This window comes from Clupea harengus, chromosome 23, assembly GCF_900700415.2.
Source record: "Clupea harengus chromosome 23, Ch_v2.0.2, whole genome shotgun sequence".
Lineage (NCBI taxonomy): Eukaryota > Metazoa > Chordata > Actinopteri > Clupeiformes > Clupeidae > Clupea > Clupea harengus.
The window spans coordinates 9,501,812-9,524,708 of NC_045174.1; the positions used below are offsets into that span (position 1 = coordinate 9,501,812).

General features: G+C 41.8%; 3 protein-coding genes across 4 annotated transcripts; 1 reads left to right on the plus strand and 2 right to left on the minus strand.

Moving 5' to 3' along the window:
- Positions 1–199: 199 nt before the first annotated feature.
- LOC116218639 (GTPase IMAP family member 4-like) lies at positions 200–5,143 on the minus strand. Of its 2 annotated transcripts, XM_031560908.2 has the most exons (8): positions 4,737–5,143; positions 3,397–3,474; positions 3,043–3,093; positions 2,896–2,946; positions 2,492–2,542; positions 1,747–1,797; positions 1,597–1,659; positions 200–1,402 (listed from the first exon to the last, which is right to left on the minus strand). In XM_031560908.2, the coding sequence occupies exons 1-8, from the start codon at positions 4,819–4,821 to the stop codon at positions 672–674; spliced, it is 1,161 nt and encodes a 386-aa protein (XP_031416768.1). In that variant the 5' UTR covers positions 4,822–5,143; the 3' UTR covers positions 200–671. The 2 variants fall into 2 exon arrangements, with proteins under 2 accessions (XP_031416768.1, XP_031416769.1); XM_031560909.2 differs by lacking the exon at positions 1,747–1,797.
- Positions 5,140–10,790, minus strand: xrcc6 (X-ray repair complementing defective repair in Chinese hamster cells 6). Its single transcript, XM_031560907.1, has 13 exons — positions 10,634–10,790; positions 10,298–10,373; positions 10,068–10,180; positions 9,767–9,908; positions 9,177–9,428; positions 8,697–8,883; positions 8,239–8,425; positions 7,765–7,933; positions 6,798–6,959; positions 6,127–6,256; positions 5,856–5,956; positions 5,590–5,706; positions 5,140–5,465 (listed from the first exon to the last, which is right to left on the minus strand). The coding sequence occupies exons 2-13, from the start codon at positions 10,368–10,370 to the stop codon at positions 5,266–5,268; spliced, it is 1,833 nt and encodes a 610-aa protein (XP_031416767.1). The 5' UTR covers positions 10,371–10,373; positions 10,634–10,790; the 3' UTR covers positions 5,140–5,265.
- Positions 10,791–10,890: 100 nt separating this feature from the next.
- Positions 10,891–15,804, plus strand: desi1b (desumoylating isopeptidase 1b). Its single transcript, XM_012814638.2, has 6 exons — positions 10,891–11,304; positions 11,615–11,636; positions 11,752–11,821; positions 11,987–12,096; positions 12,752–12,874; positions 13,403–15,804. Exons 1-6 carry the CDS (start codon positions 11,214–11,216, stop codon positions 13,494–13,496), a joined length of 510 nt encoding a protein of 169 aa, XP_012670092.1. The 5' UTR covers positions 10,891–11,213; the 3' UTR covers positions 13,497–15,804.
- The last annotated feature ends 7,093 nt before the right edge of the window (positions 15,805–22,897 follow it).

The following is a 22,897-nucleotide window of genomic DNA, read 5'->3' on the forward strand; positions in this document are numbered from 1 at the left end:
CACTGCGAAATATGATTCCTATTTTTAAAAGGGCTTATTTGGAATCACAGCCGAGCCTGGCCTAAAGGCCAACACACGCTGTAGTGCACTTCACTTTTTTGTGTGCGAAAAACTCCGCAAACTGCACGTCATTCACAGTGGCATTAAATATAGTTTGTGGAGTTTAGTGGATGAAAGAAAATATTTAGATGCTTTGGACTGGACCTACAACTTTGCTTTCATGGATGAATCAGTGGTGATTCATGTCTTCTTTTCATTTCACCTTTTTATTACAACACCAACATTTTCTGACAATTTATTAGTAGGATAAATTTGAGATGAACCATCTCGTTATTAAAGGGGTCCTTAACACAAATATACAGAAAATGCAAGATGATGTACAAATGCCAGATTTACAAACTGTTACTTTGCTCTGCCATATGAAAACTATGCAGACGTTTTAAAACATACACACTCTCACACACACACACATTGCACTTTTCCTGACATTGGAGGAATTTTAACATTCTTCAAAAATACTACAAATTAAGATTTGCCAGTAGTGTGAGTGTAAAATCCAGTGTACAGACTAAACAGACAGCTTGTAGTCACAATCAAACAGTCTAAATCAACCGAACAAATCTCATGATTCAGGGTCCTTGTTTGTCTGACAGGGCCTCGTATGTCTGCTTTTAGCCCCAGTTTCCCTCGAGCTTCTGTGTCAGGACGTGGGCCATGTCAGCTAGCAGCTCCTGCCTGATCCGCTCCTCCCTGCGCTGCAGCTCGTGGACGTAGTGGCCCTGCAGGGCCCTCATCTCCACCACCCTCTCCAGCAGCCTTGGGACCGCGTCCCCGCCGTCGCTCTCCTGCGAGCCGTCCACAAGCTCAGCTCTCTGACCGCACATGGACAGCGTCTCCCTGAGGCTTCCTGCATCCTCCTCCAGCAACTGAGACAGACTGCGCGCCCTTCCACGACCCTCTGTTTCAGTGAGGAGCACCACCAGCACGTGACTCAGGGCCCCCTCACCCACAAGTTCCACTAAGGCATGCAAGGCATTAGCCGCGTCACTGCAGTCTCCCGCCGTAGTGCCAGGACAGTGAAGGGCCAGCAAGAAGGCGTGCGGACCAGGGCTGGCCTTCTGAAGGCTGCGTAAGGCCTCTCGGGCTCTCTGTGCTGGCTCCAGGGTTTTGCCCAGTAAGTCTGGGGTTTCCACCACTGTTACCTCTCTTCCATCTATCTCTGTTCTCCACCTCTTGCACTTCTGAGTGTCTTCATGTGTCAGGGAAGTGCCAGAGCCGTGCAGAATGCTGACCAAAGAGTTCCGGGTTTTCCCCTGTGGCCCGACCACAATGAGTCGCAAACCCTGGTCAGGAGGTGGACTCCTGGATTGTCGTGCTTGAGCCTTTTTGTTTTTAAATGGCCCTGGGGGAATCAAAAAATATTTACTCAATATCCTGGCTTCCCATGAGCTCTTTATTACCACCTTTACCACACGAACAGGAAATGCTGAATAAAACCAACTCCACCAACACAAAGTTTACTTAAGGACGTATCTAAATGTTTAACACACAGTTTACAACGACAAATCTCTGCGATCTGCATTTGAACTGGCTTACCTTTTACATGTTGCTTTAAATTCACTACAAATTCCAGCCCTTGCTTTATGGATATCAGTACACCTAGGCGAAAACACACACAAAAAGATTGAAGATACAGAGAAAGATATTGTCACTGACATACAGATGGTAGTTGTGGTTGGGAATCACCTGCAATGGCTTTGAAGAGAGCTGGCACCCAGCTGAATTTTGCAAGCAGTGCTGTGTGATGAGAAAACCCAAAATAAAAAATGAAATGACAAACGTAAACGATGGTCTGTCAAATGATAAAACGAACAATGATCTGTTAACCAGACATATTTCGCACGTTGTCTAATGGAAAAATATGGTGTTAAAATGTAATGGATTAATACTGTCACACTGTTGTTTACCTTGTATGTCTGTCTGGTTTTTACAATTAGTTTTCTTAACTGCACTGTTTTGTCAAACTGTTTCTTATCTTCTTTTATTGTTATTATTTCTTTTAGTTATATCATTTTTTTATTATTATTTCTTTCTTTTATTTCCGTATCTCTCTGTCATGCCCTGCCAAGGGGCAACATATGAAAACGAATTAACCTAGCTAATTCCGGTGCATTTACATTTTGTGGGGGGAAATGTTTATCAATGTATACTGTCCCTTTTCAAATAAACGCATAAACAATAAAAATGGTGTAAATGCACAGGCAGACATATTAATAAAGCCTGTCAAAAGCCTAATTTTTTCTTTTCTTTTTTTTTCCAGAACTTGATGTGGGTTGCTCTCCACTGTAAAAATGATTTACTTGACTTAATACATTTTAAAACCTCCACTCTTGGTACTATTACGACTTGCACAACGACAACAATATGTCTAAGCCTAAGATTTACAATGCCATACAAGCCATTGAAAGTTCCACCAACAAGCAATACTCACCAACAAGGAAGTGCCATAGGCGACCAAGCCATTTAAATAGTGTCTGGAGCCCTGAAAAATAGACCTTATTAGATGCTATTTAGATGCTATGCTTTAATCTATTTGGCACTGAGAAAGTTACACAAGTTGTGTGGGAAAGGAACTGATCCTTCGAAAACATAAGAAAAGCTTCATAATTGATTATTTTGAACTTTGGACAAAAGCAGTGCATGTGCTGGATAACACAAATATATGACAAAATGCAGACAATAGGTAAACACGATGAGCACATAATGAAAGGTTAAACATCATCTCATCAATTTGCACAGATCAAAGACGGGTATTTCCTTATTATACATAAGACATATTATCATATGTAGGGTAAAATATATAAGATATATTCCTCATTCAAAACTGGTACATACCACGGACAGCTTTAACAAGATTTGTCAACCAACTCCATACGGATGATATGCCTTTAAAGGATTGAAGATAACGTTTTTAAAATTGCACAAAAACCCTGTAAATACGTTATCTTAACAATGTGAGTTTCTTACGTATTTACTACCTACCAGTCAGGGAACATATGATGCGAATTGGCCAACTAAACCATCCTGGGAGGGCTATACAAGCAGAGAAATAAACAAGACTCAAAGTACTCAGTTTGAAATATCGGGCAATATCAAGAACATTTCATTACTACTGATTATATTTCTCATAAGACTAATGCTTCAAAAGTCGCTGTAGGATACTATGTAGGCTGGCAGCCATAGAAATAGTGATATAACTTGCTGTGACAAAGAAGACAGTTAGGCTTGGACACATTAATGCATATCATGCAATACTGTTCATGTTCCACTGCCTTATGTCCCATGGCACAGTGCGTCTGTGAAACTATGAACACACAGCAGCATAATGATACTGACCTTGTGAGCATCTGAAGAGAAGAAAGCCCGCAACTGAAATCAATCCCGTCAACAAGGTGTTGGCATTTATCCACAGACCTAAGGAGGAGAGAGCATAATAAAGCTATGCTAAAGCTATAGCTATGTAAATTCAATCAAAAGACATCCTGCCATTTCAGGTTGTGCAGCACACACAGTAAGGATGTATTGTAATGAGGGATTTTCCAACTTCTGTTCATTTCAGGGTTCTATTTTAATTTTCATGTTTTTATTTTTGTATTGTCTTTCTATATGAATTGGTCACTTCAATCACTGAGGAAACTGTCAACTTATAAATAGTCCAGGAGACAACTTCACTGCACCCCCAGTTGAAGTGTGGAGTGAAGAGAAGGTTTCAGGAGCATCTTGAGACTGGGATTGAATTGAACAGGTTCAATCTTACTTTTTTCAAAAACTGTTCCAATTTCAAAATTGACTTCTCTACATTCAACCCCTACAGGTGTACACATAGACCAGCCAGTTGGATCTAGCTGTCAAGCTGGCCATTCAAACGTACATGCTTTCTGAAGTTGTCAGATGGTTGATGCTGACAGTGACAGCTACGCATGCAGTTCATCCCACAGATGGAATTTAATGTACTACACTATCATATCTTCACAGCTCCTAGTGTTGGACACTACGACTATATTATCATTATGTTATCAAATTGTATGGACACTACGTTCTTAACGAGAGTCAGAATACTCCGACATTAGTTGTGAGGCATATGGGAATAGGTATATGAGCAACAGGAGTATATAAACCCTGGTGCTTCTGTGTCGGCTACATAATAGGATAACGTAGAGAATTTCAGATACGCAGCCTACGGATTGACGTAAAGGTAAAGAGACGGATAACCTATTTGTAGGTTACCGAACACTGCCAAGTGAGAAAATAAGTTCTATAAGGCAACTTGGATAGTCTGACTAGGCACGGGTTAAATTCAGTGTATGAGTGTAGGCTACACTTTGTGCCTCAACACTGAATACCATCTTAGAGAAAAGACAACACAATCAAAAGTCAGTGATCGCTCGCGTTTTGAGCCCATTGTATCAGCTGTGAGTTGAGAGCCCTTTCGAATACAGTCGGACTGTTGATGATGCTGTTCACGGGTCCACACGATCTAGCCTACATCAGAATGTCGGACCAGCCCACGAATTCCAGTAGAATATTTTGTTTTCGAAGTTGAGTTTTAATACAAGCCAATGCGATTAATTGGCCTTCACTTTTTACTGAGTCGTTCTCTCCATCTGATGCCCTAAACAAATTATGGTTACTGTTGCGGTCACTGAAAAACTTGGTATTTTATCAGTTAATCTCACCTTTGACTGATGCTTCAATATTGGACTCATCTCCGCAATTTGAGCTCGTCGTACAGGGGCTGTCAGGTCTGCAGTCACATTCCATGTTTTCTCGACGCTTGCCCTAAACAAAGCGCCGCCCCAATCATGTGCTACAGCTTGCTCTTCGAATTTCTTAAGGCTACATAAGTGAACGCGGTACTGTGCTTCTTAATCATGGATATCGTTACAAAAAACGAGTATTTCTTTCAATGTCCAAACATGTTCTTTTTAGTCATTCGTCAAAGTTACTCTAGTGCTATACGGAAGTTGAGACATTTCATTAATTAGGTAGGTCTATTACACAACCAAACGAACTAGAAGGGCGGGAAATACGAGATGGGATAGTGTGACAATGATAGGTAAATAAAACATCACACAAATGGGCCGTCCGTAATTTTATTACAATCAACAACTATGCAATAACAAAACTAACAATTGAATCTTACATGTTTTTTTGTTTGTTTAACTCAATACCCTGATACCATACACAAGTGGCTATTTAAACAGCTTATTTGGCTATACAAGCCGTGATATGGTCAATAAGTTCCTGTTTCTTAGTTCCTGTGGTGCGAACTCCAAACAGCTTGCAGGCTTCCTTCAGCACAGGCACTGTAAGTTTTCCCAGGGTACCCTTCTCTACATGAGCACGAAGTTCCTCCTCGGACACCTCCACTTTGGGTTTCTTTTCTGCCCCGCCTCCTGATTCAGCTGTGAAGAGGGTGACAAAGAAATACAGATCTAAACATGAACCGTAGAAGAAGTTCTCAAACCGGTTTTCACAGTTATCATAGGGTAAAGGAATTCTTTTGTGTGGAAATTGAGGAAATCTCACCGAGTTTGCGCTTGGCAACGGGTTTTCCTTCTGGGTTGTAGTCTGCTGGGTAAACAAGCTCCTTAAATTCTTTAGCAAGCAGTCCAACACGCCCATCCATCATTTCGACTTTTGGCACTGGAGAGGAAGAGTAATGGCAAAAAAAAGAGCAAGTGCATTTTATAATACAAAGATTGAGTGCTTGGGTCAGAGCTTGTTGACATGATTTGAGTGCATGTGGGATTGATTTATTCGAGTATATAGAAATGATTATGAATAAGCCTTACTGGTGAAATCCTCAATATCTTCTGGCTGCATCAGATCCAGGGCCAAAGCCTCCAAGTTCCTGAAGTGCTGTTGCAGTACTGGATTTTCAAATGCATCACACCTTAAATGAGAAACAGGAGAGGGTATCGTATCTCAGAGATATTCTTTTTTAGAATATTTTTGGGTAGGGCTACTGATGTTCTCACCAACACCTAACCTCTTCTGCAATGAGAAAACATAGCTGGGTTAGTTCACAGATGAGCTGTGCTTGTAGAGAAGATGTAAGCGTACCTGTACTTGAATCGAAGCTTGTGCACAATCTCTGTCATTTTGTCAATCTGTTCGCTTGTTGCCGTGGGACCTTCGTGTACATCTAAGGTACGTATATCATCTGCATAAGGCAGGAAGATGGCATGGAAACCTGGAGGAAGGCACGGTGAAAAATACGTTTTCTTACACAAAGCACAAATGTAATACCATTTCTGGTGATATACTTATCTAAATATGTGTGTCAATTTAGAATGGTAGAGTGTAAGAGTAATAACATGGTCATAAGACGGGGGCAGCCGTGGCCTAAAGGTAAGAGAAGTGAGTGAATTAACAGCGCTTTCGCCTCCCTCAACATCCACAGCTGTAGGGCCCTTGAGAAAGGAACCCCAAACTTCTCCAGGGGCGCAGTGCAGCTGCTGCCCACTGTGCCTGCCCCTAGTGTGTATGTGCCCACCGCTCCCAAGTATAGGATAGGTTCAAAAATGCAGAGGATGGGTCAAATGCAGAGGTTGAATTTCACTGCTCACTGTTCCTAGTGTGTGTGTGTGTGTGTGTGAGAGAGAGAAAAATAACTTAACCTATTTGCCTCAAGTGAAACAATACAAGATTTTTTTCAACTAATAGGAGCCAGAAAGACTATGATTCAAACACAAATAGTCGTACAACTGCACGTCACAGAGATGGTAACTTACCTGGGGGTTTGACCTGGGCCTGACTCTGGTCCAGCTCCTCTTTCTGGGGCACCAGCGCCACAAAGCGAGGTGGGGTGTTCCGTCTGGGGATGTACCTGCACAGGGCGAACACGTTCCTCTCGCTGCATCGGTGCAGCAAAGCCACAAACACACAGGAGCTGCCTGCAGGGGAGAGTAAGAGAAGAACTCTGGGTTCGTATAAACACGATTCAAAATTATTCCATCATTCTTACACTTAAAGCAACAATAAGAAGTTTTGGTTGAAAACTAGCACGCTAACTACCTAAAAGGCAACCAAAACCTTACAAACTAGCATCCTTGCTAGCATGCTAACCAATGTCTTGACAATATATTTTTCACAGGGTGATCCTTGCCTATAAAAATATACCTGACAAAGTGGCAAACTGATGCATACTGTAACATTTGACATTGCATTTCTGATCATACACAGGAGGACTGTATGAAGCAGAAAAAATAAGCATGGTGTGATAAAATGGTAAGGTATTCTAGAAATCAGTGATGTACTGTAATACAAATTAGAGTCTACAATTTAAGTGGATATCTGTACATTCACAGCAAGCATACAGACTGACTAGAACATTTCATTAATCATGCCTATTCAAATAAGAACAGATAACATGCTACATAACCAACACCTTCATCAAGCATCCAGATATGGCATTCAGGTGATTGTCATGTGTCAACCAACATCCAACATCTGGATAACCCAATGCACTTTTACGTTGTCCAGATTTTGTGGCTATTCTGTTTGATACATAACTTTTCATTTACTTGCATGTGCTTACTTTTTAAATGTTTATTAGAAAAAAAATATTCTTTATTATACCACTGACAGGCAGATTTTAAATTAATTTGTCAAACTACTTCTAGGTGAACCATATGTTTTTATTCCACTGCTAAGTCATGTCATGTTTGCTTAAGTAGCTCATTTGTTGGTCCGACTCACCTGAGATCTGCTCCTCCTCAGGGTAGATGAAAACTGCGGGCCTAATGTGGTGATGCGTCTTCAGCTTGCTCATGGGCTTGAACCCGATCAGAACTAGGCCTGGATCATCAAACTTCTTAATCTCATCCACCTCATCTTTCTCCATCACTATCTGCTTTTGTCCGTAGACCTGAAGAGCAGATCAAAGATGTATGTGAGTCAGATATCATTATCATAGACAAGCAAACAATGAATCATAGCATGAAGTGCAAAATTACAATATATATTACATTTCATGTCTACACCAGTTTAATACATTTCATATCTACACGACATTCTAAATAATACCCCCTTATATAATTCTAAATGATAAAGATTCAAGTTTATGTTTTTTGTAAATATATTATATAGTTTTACACTGGTAAAAATGTTGTCTAAACAAGTACTCATGTTATGATACCCAAATTATCAGTGGAGATACACCACTTAAGTTACCTGGGCCCTCTTGGTGTCGCTAGGCAACAGAAGACTGCCAGTCTGAGTGTGGAAGAGACGGGTCTTAGTTCGCACAGGTTCATTAGTGTCTCTGTAAAGCTGGACGGCTGGGGGCTTGGTGGCAGTTCTTGCCAGCACATAGACACCCACTGCCACCTTCACACCATTTCCCAAAGAGAATGTCAACCTAGGTGAGAGTTGAGAGCCACAGATAGTTTGTAAGCCTCAGACACAGAGAGCTTTATATTAAGTCAATCAATTTAACATAATATGTAAACCGTTCCTGAACAGTGATTATAATGTCAAACTTGAATTTTTAATCTCTCCACAAACTTTGCAATGTCATTATAAAAGACAACATTGGCCAGCATTAACAGAGAGTTCGCTTAATTTTTTATTTTACATTAATGCTGTCTGCTGTGCAGTATATGGCTGCCTTGAGGATATTTCTGACTTGCCTGCTCTGGGCTCTCTTCTTCATGTCTTTGGCTCGGACTCTTTTCTGGAGGTCCTCCAGCTTCCCACAAGGCTCCAGTTGGAGACCCAGTTCACTATCATCTTCAGGAGGGCTCACAATGTCGCAGAAGAACAGACCAACATCAAATCCATCTGGCTTCTTCAGGTGCATCAGATCTATGATCACACCTGTGAAAAACAGTAAGTAAGGATCATTAGCCAGAATATTAAGACATACATCTGGGTTACATGCCTATAGAGGGTTTAAGGTTAGGTTTACCAGTTAAATAAACTAACTCATGTTTTTCTAACATTCAAACATCCCGCGGTGCCTGATTAGGTTGGAACCAAATCTTCTAAATAGTCAGAAATAAATTACTTTGAAGCACCTCTGACAAATTCCGTCTTTTTTTTTTTAAAGGACAGACTTGCATGCTGGAGCTGTGGTTTTGCATTGCTTTTCAAACAAAGAGTAAGCCCACCGGTCTCTTTGAGGTCTGTAGCCTTGGTGCGTGCGGTCCTGTCTCGGTTGCTGTCATCGTTATGGGGGGAGTCCCGGCTGGTGAAGATCATGAGGCGCTTGTGGGAGAGGCGCAGCTTGATGTCGCTGTACAGGTTGGAGCAACACCAGAGCGCATCACCCAGGGACGTCTGCCCGCTGCCCATCTCCTGAGCTGCCAGCTGGGCACCCTTATCCCCCCGCAGGTTGTCGAGATCATGGACCCGGCGGGCCCCTGAGAAAGCATGAAACATGCATGACGGTGACAAATCGAGTCCAGTTGGCAATTGACAATTGGAGTCACTTACAGGAAGAGTAGGCAATTATCTGGTACTATAAACATCTTGAATGTATCGGAATTGCTATATCCTGTAGGTCAGTAGTTTATAATCCTGCTTCTGGGGCCTCTCTGCTCTCCATGTCATTCCATATACTGTATCTCTGCTCTGTATACCAAACTGAACTTGTTGAATACACAGTATTTAGCCGATCAAGACTATTAGCATTACAGTGTCTTTAACCAGGTGCGCAGGGATAGCCAGAACAATGAGCAGGGCAGGGACAGCTTCTCACCTGGTGAGTCAAGGTCATGGTAGATGTAAACATGCTTAAAGGACTCTCTGGGGTTTTTGCTCTTCTCTGTACCATAGAACACCAGTGCTACCAGGTCTCGATCGCTGCTTATGATTTTACTCATGTACACACTACGTATACACTAAAAACAAACAAACATAGATGTTAGACAACAAAGCATGAAACACACACAAACATGCATGTACACGGCAAACCATAACAGGTAAAAAATATCATGTCGTTGAGAAGAATACCACAAGTAAGGAGAAAAAGAAATGCACCAGACGCAAGTAGCATATACCTGCATTGTCATGTCAAAGTTGGACGGCTCTCCATCCTCCCCTTTTATAAACATCTCTTTGGACGCATCCACCAGGAAGACAAGGCTGTCACGCCCAGTGTTTTTATAATCGACTGAAAAATTGAAAGAAAAAACAATTATATTATGCTTGCCTTGAAAACCATCACAGTTTCACTTTACTTTTATTTCAATAACGGGTTCCGTATTAATAATTCAACAGCCAAAACTACCTCCGCCCTCATCGCCTTCCTCTTGTTCCAACTCCTCGTCCTCATTCCGAAAATACGCGCCCCATTCAGCCATTGGCTATATTGTACAGAGCAGTTTAGAGAAAAGACAACAATATTCATGAATAAAGTAATTCATTTTATAACATTTTATAAGAGAGAGAGAAATACGGGAAGAAATAACACTTGCTGCAGCTAATGTTGCTGCGCTAGCATGTGATAGATAGAGCTAACTTTTGATTTGCACAGGGCCAGCACAAACAAGTAAAAGTCTGAGACAAGTAATCACAGAATTGATAATCTGCTAATTCTTTTAACCTGATAATGTATGGCACATACCTCAAGCCTGTGATAGCATTAAACGTGGCTTGCTACAATAGTTAAGCAATTGTCTCTCTAGTCCTGACAATAAGAGATCAAAACAACTTAAGACTTGCGCAGCTTCAGTCTGCTTCTAGCGCTGAATGAGCGCGACGTCTTCCTCGTTGGTGTGTCAGGTCCTGGAACTCAAAGAGAGCACGTCGCCGCCTAGAGGCACTTCTATTACTTCCTGTTTAGAAACCTAGGTCTGTTCTGTCATAACAGTAACACCACGGAGTTTGAGTCACTGTGACACAGCACGGACTACATCAAATATTGACCTAATACTGGATACATTGTATCGTTTTAAATATATTTTGTGTGTACTTAGATACATAGAAAGGTTAAGAATCGTACCAAAAGCGGTCGAATACGTGCAGTCTCTATTGGCTTGTTCTCTTAATATCAGTCGTATCACAAATGTGTTTGAGCTTCTGAGATAGCAAAAGTTAAGTGTTGCTACGTTAGCTAGCGAGGTGGCTAAACCTTTAAGGGTCTCTCCAGTTTGGTAACGTTGTCAACGTTTGTAAGCTGACTAAAAATATTTTCATACTGTAATATGGACCAGGAAAACACAAGTTTCAGTGTTAAACTGTACATCTACGACCTGTCCAAAGGCATGGCTCGTCAACTCAGTTCAGTGATGTTGGGTAAGTGGTGGGTCAGATGTGGGCATAGTGGTTTTTCTAAGTTGTTTTTGTTAAAACTAGGCTGCCAACACTGTGAGATTTGCTGTTGCAAGTTAACTAGTTAGCAACTTACTTTCTTCCCTTCGCTAACACCACCTTTGAAGATAGCTGACTACAACTGTCAGATAGTGAGAAAGTGAAAGAACGCATTCTTCTTAGGCAGTTTGTTCTTTGATAATAAGTATCAAGGAAACAACTGCCATAGCTTATCGCAAAATATTAGCCTCCTGTGCCTGCCTATATTGTTGATAATTATTTTGTTCATTGACAGGAAAACAGCTGGACGGCATATGGTAAGTATTTTGAATAAAAGAAAGCTTTGAAACTTTACACTAACATCATAACACACCAACATTAACACTAGGATCCAGTATCAACAGGGTGAGGTGTTGTGTGTTTCCATCCCAGGCACACGGCAGTTGTGATCCATGGAGAGGAGTTTTTCTATGGGGGAGAAGGCATCTCCAGTTGTCCACCAGTAAGAGACATTCATTTGTCAAACTACAGTAAACTAAACAATTGGTCTCTCAAATATTTTAGTGATGTTTTGATGTAGTTAGACCAGGAATAGGACGGTGGGATAAGTTGTGAAAGAAAAGGGAGGTGCCTGATTTGTCTGGATTTGTTTCCTGGTGTGTGTTAGGGTGGTACATTTCTGGGGCATCCTGATTCTGTTGTGGATTTAGGAGAGACAGAGGTGACGGATGATCTCTTCATGAACTACCTAACAAGTCTTGGGGAATCTACTTATAGGTGAGTCTGGCAATTTGGTTGTAACTTGTGAATTGATTACTGCATCTCTCTAGGCGTGTTGACCTGCCTTACATTTTGATCAGTCTCTGTTGGGTAACCAAAAAGCAAGTGAAAAGTCATTGTTTCTTTCAACATAATGCATTCTGCAACTGTCAGAATTTTAAACCTAATGACACAGACTGGCTTTCCAGAGGCCGGAGATGTCCCCCTAGAGGCTTTTCTATAACATAGCTGTTTTTGTAACAATTTAGTTTTTTCATTCTACAGACAATCCAAAACAAAAGAGGCACTAAAAGGACATCTTTGGTGAAAAGTGCACCGTTTCTGCACAACTTTGAACTTGCCTGTTGTACGATATTTAAAGCAGGTGCCCTGGTCTTTCGTGTTGTTGGCTCAGTTGAACTGATCTGAGTGTGATCCCATTTGTGGTTTACATGTCTTTAGTTGTCTTCTGTCTGTCCTACATTTCTTTATTGTGATTGGACACTGAGCCCTTCGACGTTTTAGTTTTGCCAGTCTTTTGTCCATTCGCCTTATTCATAATGACATAGTTAAGTTTTTTTATTTGTACAAAATGAACATATTGATATAGAACACGCATCAGAAAGCGTCTCACTGAAGCAACTCTCCCTGTCTGTCTCCTCACCCATCACAGTGCAGAGAGTTACAAACTGTTTGAGCACAACTGCAACACCTTCAGTAACGAAGTGGCCCAGTTTCTCACCGGCCGCAAGATCCCGTCCTACATCACGGACCTGCCGTCTGAAGTTCTCTCCACGTGAGTCACCTTGCAGTGGGCATGCGTTCACCGTTGACTGAATTGTGCAATTTGTGTTGATGTGTGACAGGAACACAGCTGATTAGAGGGGATTACGTGTCATGACTGATGGCGCAATCATTTGCATCAGATTATCAGAGTGAGGGTGTTTTATCCCCCCCCCCCAGTTTTCATTAGACTGCATACAGGAAACTAAGAGAAACACATGCCTTTCTCTAAATATGTATAACACATATTGGGGATAGTAAGTTATAGCACACATATCAAGCATGGAAGCATAAAGTGCTTCACAGCCCCATACCAACAATATATGAAAAGCATTAGGTAACAGGACGCAACAGGACTACATATCCCTTCCACCACAAGTATACACTACAGATGGTTACATGTCCCCTTCAGAAATACAGCTATGCATCACACCTTCAAAAATACAGCCGTGCATCAGAGAATTGGGTTATTTGTACATATTGTATAAAAACTGACTAGCAGCCTCGTAAGTAATCTTTGCTGCCGTTCCTTTCCCCGTAGGCCCTTTGGTCAAGCACTGCGCCCCCTGCTGGACTCCGTGGCCATCACCCCACCCGGGAGCAACTCCATTAACGGGCGTTACGGGCAGAGATAGAGGCCAGGTTCAAGGAGAGTGTCCTGCAGCTCTGATCCATCCGCAGTATCCACTCAGCGGAGTGAGCATAGCCACCCTAACCACCACCAGCAGCTTGACCAAAACCTGTCCTTCTCTCTGGAGTCTGTTTTTACGTAGAGCATTGTTTAAATAAAACATGTAACTGATTATATTAACACATTGGGTAGAGTAGAAGTCGTATTAGCTAGTTTATAACCAACAGGCTTAAGCCAAACAGTACTGTAACCATACTGTGTTGTGCCAAGCTGGTATTGTATTTCTATTCACATTCATATGAGGAGATGCTGAAGCTGACCTGTTGGTGCTGCTTTAGAACAGGGCCCAAGTGCAACTTCCTCAGCACCTCACACCTCTCTGTGCCCTCTAAAGTTTGTTTAGATCAAACGCATCAGTCATGCAGACCACATTACTGTGAAAGTGCCGGGGTCATGTCAACAAATCCTCAAATCCTAAATTTACAGTTAGAATAGTGTGACCAGATCATTTTTGCAAGTGTGCTTGCAAAACATTGACAAGCAGCAAACATCTTTTTCCCTTGCTGTTCTTACCCAGTGGAGACGTGACCGAAACTATGCTCAATCTGTTAATTATGTGTTGTGATTGTTAATAAAGTGTCATAGGAAAGCAGAAGCAGAAGTAGACAGCCCCCCCCCCCTGTGTTACCCCTCTACCTGGTGGTCTGGTGTGGCTGATCCTTACAGCATCAGAGCAGCTCAGACACAGATGAATGTATGCTTGGAAAGAAACTTCAGGACTGCAGGGTCAGAGCTGTAGGGCTTCCTCTCCTCTATACACCACTCTACAACTGTCAGTAATATCTACTTAGTTCCTCATCTCATTTTGGGTGTTTAACTATTTATAATCATTGTTATCATCAGTATTTTATGTTCTCTTGCACCATATCACCACTCTGAAAGAGGCAGAGAAGACAGCTGGATGGTTAAAGTTAAGTATCAAGAGGATAGTGCCAGGTCGTGAGTTTTGAGGATTTTAGGAGATATATTTGACTGACATTATATGCCATGTAGTATCAGGAATTTGTTGGTTTGTGACCAAGCAATGCTCTACACTGGCAAACATTTAAGACCACAAAACAGGAATACTAGAATGTAAGAGTAGTGTTCCTGACCAAGCTATGTGTACAATATGCTATCCGTCAGCCTATGAACCATGAATTAGACTTGAGGCCAAATCACTTTGGGTTTGGTCATGGACTGTTATGTCACTGAAAGGGTCGTCATGGAATTCTTGCTTGTAAGAGACATCCCATATTAAGCTCTCTATATATTAAGATATGCTTCATGCTACTGACCACCTCCACCCACTTACCAATGTTTTCGAGTCTTATCACGATTTGCTATTACTGTTAGTGTTTGGATTCTGTGTTTTCCTAAATGACGTTTGCATTCTTAATAGAAAATATTGACAGCACTCTATGTGGTGTTTCTACTTGAGAATTTAAACAGATACTGTTCTTGACTGTTGGCTTTATTGAAATTGAGTGGCAAAGAATTAGAGTTTGATTTCTGGCTTCAGTGTATGTCTCTTGATATCCACCAGTGAAGCCTACCTGATTACCGCTTGAGGTGTTTGGTTGTTGCATTCTGGGAAATTCCACGTGGCTTTTTGCCGATAAACTTAGACAAGAGACGTCGTTATCACAGACATTCTTTATAGTGGACAAGAGCCATACAGTCTGGCTCCAAGCATTAAAAGTTGGAACAGAGCAGTCAACATTAATGCTTTATGTAAGCTAAACGTAAGACAAACCAGACTAATAGCTTTTAAATTTATTATTACAATTTAATATATTTAATATATTTACACTGACTTAAGCATTTGATCTGTTGTTCATCCTATGCCTCAGTGAGTGTATTATGACCATGTGAACTCGTTTAAGAAAGTAGCATTGTCAAGTGCACCACGATAACATGCCATAATATGTTGCATACTTCATGAACGGCGCTGTCATTTGCAGGCAGTTGTTGTAGTGAAAATGTGTTGTAATTTATTTCAGGAAGGATTCATGTTTTTCCCTTACTTGACCAAGACTTGACTTTCTAAATGTTTAAACTTTGTAATACAAACATGTATTAATTATATAATGCAACACTGTCATCTCAGTGTCATTCCACTTGGTGTTTTTTCAGTAATAACCTCAATATCTTACCTCCTCTTTGAATGTTGCATAGAAGAGTGCCTCTGTTTTGAAACCTTTTTACTATTGTTCGGCTATATCCATTTATTCACCTCTACTGATACCGAAAATAAATACTCCAAGCCAAAATATTTGAGTCTGGTTGTTATTGATGTGCCAGTCATCTCTCGCTTCTAGAAAATTATTTTATTATAAGGCAGTTTCATGGAAATTGGAATATATGGTCCTGGCCTGTTTCAAAAAGTGGCCTTCAGTGACAACTGACTGACATTCAACATTCAAAGGCAACATGAACCATAAGGAATCTTCAATTCCTACTGGTGTAACCCACAAGGCCTGGTGGATAGCAGTAAATAATAAAAGCATTGAAGTCAGTTCAGTGAAAAACACAATGGCTTTGTTGCTCAATAAATGTATTCAGTGTCTACTTTTAGAACCCTACAATGAGCACTCTGTCTACTGTGGGCGAGTGTTGACGGGAGGAGGTTAGAACACAAATCCAGGAAAAAACGTTTCCCCTTTCCCCTAAAGTTCCCCTTTCCGTTTACTTTCAAGGGTGTGACACAGGAGTTCAACAGGCCACTGTGCCTGACCCACATGAGGAAGTAGTGTAAAGCATGACCACCAGGGGGTGCAGGAGATCTGCTCAGATTTGCCAGCCAGTTTAAGCAGTGGTGTACAGTACAGTATATGTACAGGCAGGTTGACCCGGTCTGCACTTCGCCACACAGGGCAGCCATCCTGCTGAAAAGTGTTTTGATACCATTTATTTCTCTGAAAAGAGTTTTGTTGTGGGGAAACAGTGCAAGGGAATGCATAGATATTAATAGCAAGATGAGGCACCAAAACAGGGTTGAGATAGAAGGATAAACATGATTCCTGGTCACCCTGTGTCCTGGTGTGCGATGTGCTGGTGGAAAAAGTAGTTTACTTTTTTAACAATTTGTTGTTTTTTGTTGGCACTAAAATTAAGTGACTTGACTTTCTGGGGCGTGGTGTGGCGTTGCGTGGCGTTCACCTGTAGCCAATTCTAGCAGAATCTAACATGCTTAGACTTCTTGGAATACTACATTGAATATATTGTACATATACACATATTGTTATATCTAGCTCCTACACATTGACTTCATGCACTATCTACATATAAAAAGAATAACAAAATATTGTTAGTCCACACACACACACACACACACACACACACACACACACACACACACACACGCACACTTTCAGGAGGTTGCTGATAAATTGCATCACCACTGCCATATTCTATTTCCTCTCCCATTGGCCTCGCAAGACAGATCAGCAGAATTGAGCGTCTCATTTATAGCTCTCAAACACGTACTAACTTACTCCTGGGACCGACACATCTAAGCTCGTTTGGCCACATTGATGCCAATATGTCAAGCCCACTTAACATGCTAATGATGCTTTAATTGGTCTTCTACCATTACATGAGCCAGTAATGATCTGCCTTAACATGTCTTGAAATGACTTTCAAAATTTCCTCTGCTCTATTATGGGTTTAAATGAAACTCATTTGTGTGTAAAGAGAAACTGCCTCGCAGTTTAGAGGACAAACGAGTCTGCCAGGCAACTGCCACAACTCAGTGTTTCGCGGGGTGGCTGTCCACATGTCACTTATCCCTGAGCCACGAGCTACACACACAAAAGCCTCGCTTGGAGATAAAGCTTGAGGCCACGCCACTAATTAACTACTCCCCTTTACGAGATCACAACAGGAGGACATAGCTACGCCCTCATGCACACACACATTCTCTCACACACACACACACACACACATGTAAAGTCACACAAGTTTCAGTCACATATGGATAATGGGCTTAAAATTTGGAATTTGGAATCTCTGCATCTGCTCTCTGGCAAGTCACTTTTGCACACACACAAGTGACAACTACTGAGTGTAGGACAGTATTGTGAGAACACATATAAAATAAGCTTTGACATAGATAGAAAAAAAATAAGGAATATGATTCAACAGGAAAACAAAGATCTCTGAAGTTGAAGAACATGGAAATGCCTACAGTCCTCTGGGACTACATGTTCCGGCACAGGAGAGCCCATAACACACAACTACAGAGTACACTGAAAAATTGTGAAAAATAAACATTACTACAAGAAGAAGGGGAAAATAAATCCCAACTAATAAACATAAATAAAAGTAAAATAAAAGTCCTATACTATCCGGTCCCATATCAGGCAAGACCCATATCAGGCAATGACGGACTAAGGCTGAAATAAATGCCATTTGCCACATCGTAGAATGGATGAGGAAAACATGTTTGTAAACAACACAGTAACACAAAAATGTATCATATGTTTTCTAAAAATCAGTCATCAGTTCAAAACATTTTGCTCAGGCGGGTAACTAGCCAGATCTGAGTCATTTTCAGCTGCAGTGCCGAAACTAACTGGCTCGCCCTGGGCGCAAGAAGTGGTGAGTGGTCTCCATTAATTGAGATGGGACAGGGGTGGTTTTTCTACCCTGCCAACAATTGACCCATTACGCAAGTATGTGTTTTAGAGTATAGCTGTTCTGTGGCTACGCTTGGGTTACGCAATGCTCCAGTGATAGCCATCTGTAGATTTTTTTTTTTGTTCCATTCTTCATAGAGTGCATGAGCGTGGGGGGGAGGGGTGGGGGCAATTTGTGCACATTTCCACACAAAAAAGCATATTGTGGAGCAGAAAGACTGCCCAGCCAGGGGGAAAATGATGACTCGGGTCGGGGGGGAGGGGTGGGCTGTAAGGCCCAGCACATTGCTAATAGCACTCGACTCTATCGTCACCTCTGCATAAGATCCAACCTACTGCCATTTTGACATGGTGTTTGGAATGGGCTGATATTGACAGTTGCCAGTTGACATGAGAACACAAAACGCATCCTTAGTGTGGAGTGGACCATCAAAATGATCAGTGGGTGGTTTTTTTAGTGTTTGATTGACCGTTTGCTCTATTGCCGTTGAGAGAAAACGACTAGGACCACTGACTGACTGCTGTCCTAACCAGCAGAGGCAGGGGTTTCTTCAAGTGTTCCCCATCTCAGGAATTAACACAACGGAAGGACATTACACTCTGACAAAGATGGGCTAAGAAAGTTGGGAGTTAGTTAAGTGAATTAGTGGTCACTTTCTGATTGCAGTCATGAGCTGAACACAGTGTAGTGTCTTGTCAAGGACTAACAGTCAAGTGGCATACATGAGAGAATGATCTGTGCAATAAATAAATAATAATAATTTATAAAAATCATGGCCTCATGTTCAAGAGCATCACATTCTTCAAGGCATTCATAATTTCTTATGATAATACCTTCAATGGCGTATTCTTTCTGTTGATGACAAGGCACTGTCTTTTACTCCTTGTAGGCTATGTTATTTGAAGAGTTATGTCTGCAGCAATAGAGTGTGTTGGACTGACACTGTAATCTGTAAACTTTAATTGAAATATTTAGATGCAGATGAGAAAAAAAGATTGATGTTTACTGCAACATCTGCTCCTCATCAAAGTGAGGTTTATGACTCACACAACCATGCCCTGTGTCGAAGAGAAACATGCATTGCATCCAAAGCACACACTCACTAAATCAATATGCAGGTTTTCATCTCAGCTCAACAACTGGATGCTGAATATTCATATCAGATTTTACCATTCACCACACCAACACAGAGAGGGTGCACTCATTAGTTAAATCAGTTTTTTTTGTTCCCACAATTAAAACCTGCATTCCATGATCAGGTCTTGATTAGTCAACCTGTTTGGTTTGTAGTTAATGAGTGCATTGTTTAGATCTCTCACTCATGTTCTCACTGCGTACTCAAATGACATGAATTGTGACTGAGAAGAGTAGAAATATTGCCAGAACTGTCTTGCAATCATTTGTTACTGTTGTATCTAATTGTATATATCCTTGGGTTTCATGAAGGTGATTCGATGCAAAGTGTGTTTATTTTTAGCTGTAAATTAAATAATATGGATGATGAAACACATCAATGTTGATGTTAGTATTGATGTATTGATATATAAAAATCTGCATTTTATGGGTTGAAAATGGCTCAACACGTCATCTACTGTTTTAGATCATCCTGAACCTTGCCAGCTGCTTCCAAGGCCAATGCTGATGTATCTACGACCATTTGGTACATATCTACATCACGAAATGGGCGGCCCACCTCCTCCAGCCCCTGCCCGTGAGTGTAAGTCTCATTGTCATTTGCTGATTCAGACTCATCATTCACACGAGTGAAGACCCAGCCCCTTGCCTACTTTTCAGCATGTTTCAAAATTATGCAGTGGACTGAGCTAGACTCACAGCTGGGGGTGAACTTACACTTTAAAATTCAGGACCTTTTCTTCTCCCACTTGGAACAGCTAAGTTGTATGATATCATCATGCTGGGCTCGTCTTGGTGTCGACATTATCATCAGCACTATACTTGGTACCGTATGTGAGTGCTCTGTGTAGGCACAGCAGCAAACTAAGCAAACTATGTTTGGAGAAGCGGGGGAGGGGAACATGGCCAGAGCACACCTTTAATGTTGTGTGACACGGGAGTGTCTGTGAATGACAACTGGGGATGATGCTTGCTGGTTTTTATGGTGCATTATGGAAGCTTCTTGGGAGGTAAGCTTTTGTACACTGGAGTGATTTTGACATTAGGAAATGAAATTTTTTGACTCCCTGGGTAGTTGAGTACCGTGGAAACTGTAAGGCAGTTTGACACATACCCGTATCTCTACTCCCTGGAGCACAGTGACTGCTGTGTGTGCAGAGGAACTGGGCTGGCTAGATATGAGTGATGCACTACATTCTTGGCCGTGTAAACCAAAATAATACCATAAAAATAAATAGAAAAGTGCTCGTGTTGGTGAACCAATTCCCATGTCTACTTTAATTGCTTTAATGATTGATTGTAAGATGTACATGTGACTATATCTATTAGTCAGAGATTACCCCTCCATAGATTTGGAACACTTTGTCCAACAGAGAGTGGTAGAACACTAACTGCACTTGGTGAATGCAAAAGGAACTATTCATGCTCTTTAGTGTTGCCATTGGTAATTTGATCTGTATAGCTCTTAAATCTCTCGAAACACCAAATTTTTCCTTCCATTATCTCTACGTTAACATCCAAGAAAGTATCAAAGTCCAGATCTGGCTTGAATACAGACCAGTTCCAGAGTCACTTAATATTAGGGATGCGCTGGCACTGCCTCTAATGGGGTAATATATTGTTAATTTTAACATGCATTAGAACCAGAGATGAGTGTGATTAGATCGAGTCAAGCCCAATACATAGCAAGCAATGTGAGCAGGAGATAATGCTGGTAATGACTCTTTTTCACCACTGCAGTTAATCTGGCCAGTCAAGATCCCACTTATCACTGAGTGAGAGTGAAACCGGGGGCTGTGCGCGTGTTCAGGAAGATATCTCCTCATTAAGGCCTGATTATCATTCTCAAGCTCATTCCTCAGGCTGGGAGAGAACGGGTACTGAGGGGAATTCTCTGGCCCTGGGGTGGGGTGGGTGTGGGGGTGTATCTGGAGGAGTCTCCTCCCGCTGAGGAGCACTTCGCTGGCCGATGGCGTTTGTCTTCCCCCTGGTTCTCCTTCTTTTCATCCCAGAGAGGAGCTGACTCGGGAACTAAACCTGGTCCTGGGCTGAGCCAGGTGTGAGCCGAATGTGGGCCAGATCCATGTTCTGGGTCAGCTCCTGGTACCGTTGACCCAGTCCACCAAGTCAGCTACATCCTCTCATTTGGTCAGTGGGCTCCTCAGCCAATGATCTCCAGCTCCAAACATGACTGTTTCATCTCATCAGCTAAAAAGCAATCCATCGATTAGCTACAAAAGGTGAATTAGGGGAAGTGATCCAGAGACTGGCAGTGCTGACTATGTATGCTGGGGCAAAAACTAGCACAGGGTTGGAAGGAAATCCTGCCAAATCTGCAGGTGCTCTGTGGTGACCTCTTTTTTCTAATCGCAGATGTGGGGAAGCTTTGCTTCTGCTTTTGGCAACAGGTGCTGTCTTTGCTCTCCACTTCAGGAGCCCCCATTTTCACTGACTCTCTCACCCCACTGGGACTTGAAATTCTTTTGAAATTCCTTTCCCCCACACGGCATAGTGATTCACTCATCATCCCTGCAAAGGAAACCCAATACCAAGGATGGCAAGGGCAAAGAAACAGGTCATTTTCTGGGGGGTTGAATATAAAATGAGCTCACTGACATCCTCTTAAACTGGAAAAAGAACACGAATAGCCTGTTCAAGTATTTGTCTGTGAAAATGAATGGAGATTTCTGTAGTGGATAATCCTGAAAGTTACCCAACAGAGTCTTATCAGAGTCATACTTACGGTCTGGGTCATGACGGGTCGTAGCAGAGGGACAGGGTGGCAAAGCTCAAGCATGAAAGGAAAAGGAAGCAAGAGCAGAACGCTCTACAGTGGCACGAGTGCCATGCTTTACATTGACATCATGCTACTGTATGAAGAAACCAATAGCAGGAAGGCACAGAAATAGCTGCACAGCCCCTATTAAAATGAACTAATCCATTTGCCAGTCCTGTAGAGCTCTAATTACCATTGCAAGCTTTTGCATGAGGAAACAAAGGGATTCCAAATTAGATTTTATTTGTGAGGTTGGTAAATTGCTCTTTGATGGTTTTGGAATACAGTGGCTCAGGGATTTGATGCTCAACAGTAACTCCAAAATGCATGAGGTCGTTTCCAGTATCTTCAAAAATTAGTTGACCTGTTCATTTCTCCCGTAGGGACGACGTTTATCAATGCACCAGCAGATATCTGACCACCCTGTGTTTCAAACAAACATTTAAAAACTTCTAGGATTTTAAGAGAACACAGAGGCCTATGGGACTGACGTGGACTTGGCTTGCCGCTTGTAACCCCACTTTCTCCCAAAGACTCACAAATCTTAGGTAGACGAATCTCTTCCTGTGTTAAAAATGAGCTTTTCTTTCTCTTCTGAGCTCTAATCCCTCTTTTTTATCTTTTCCTTTTTTTGCCATCCCCCCATCCACGCTAGCATGCCTGCTCTCCCTTCTCCTTCCATCTTCCCTATTTCACACGTCCAAATCTCTTCGAAGCCACCACTCAAGCCCCCCCCCCCCACCCTTAAGGTTGCCAGAAGCATCCAAACAAAGAGATTAAGCAGGACTCTCTGTGAAGCCCATTGCAAATCAATT

What these genes read in the sequence shown, in the direction of transcription:
- LOC116218639 (XM_031560908.2), bottom strand. Translation starts at nt 4,821, where the DNA reads ATGGAATGTGACTGCAGACCTGACAGCCCCTGTACGACGAGCTCAAAT. An exon ending in CATCATATGTTCCCTGACTG is followed by an intron (nt 2,947 to 3,042) that starts GTAGGTAGTAAA and finishes AATCCTTTAAAG; the next exon opens with GCATATCATCCGTATGGAGT. An exon ending in TTTAAAGCAACATGTAAAAG is followed by an intron (nt 1,403 to 1,596) that starts GTAAGCCAGTTC and finishes TGATTCCCCCAG; the next exon opens with GGCCATTTAAAAACAAAAAG.
- xrcc6 (XM_031560907.1), bottom strand. Translation starts at nt 10,370, where the DNA reads ATGGCTGAATGGGGCGCGTATTTTCGGAATGAGGACGAGGAGTTGGAA. An exon ending in ACTTTGACATGACAATGCAG is followed by an intron (nt 9,909 to 10,067) that starts GTATATGCTACT and finishes GTTTGTTTTTAG; the next exon opens with TGTATACGTAGTGTGTACAT. An exon ending in CCATGACCTTGACTCACCAG is followed by an intron (nt 9,429 to 9,766) that starts GTGAGAAGCTGT and finishes ATGCTTTCTCAG; the next exon opens with GGGCCCGCCGGGTCCATGAT.
- desi1b (XM_012814638.2), top strand. Translation starts at nt 11,214, where the DNA reads ATGGACCAGGAAAACACAAGTTTCAGTGTTAAACTGTACATCTACGAC. An exon ending in AAACAGCTGGACGGCATATG is followed by an intron (nt 11,637 to 11,751) that starts GTAAGTATTTTG and finishes TTTCCATCCCAG; the next exon opens with GCACACGGCAGTTGTGATCC. An exon ending in CTTGGGGAATCTACTTATAG is followed by an intron (nt 12,097 to 12,751) that starts GTGAGTCTGGCA and finishes CACCCATCACAG; the next exon opens with TGCAGAGAGTTACAAACTGT.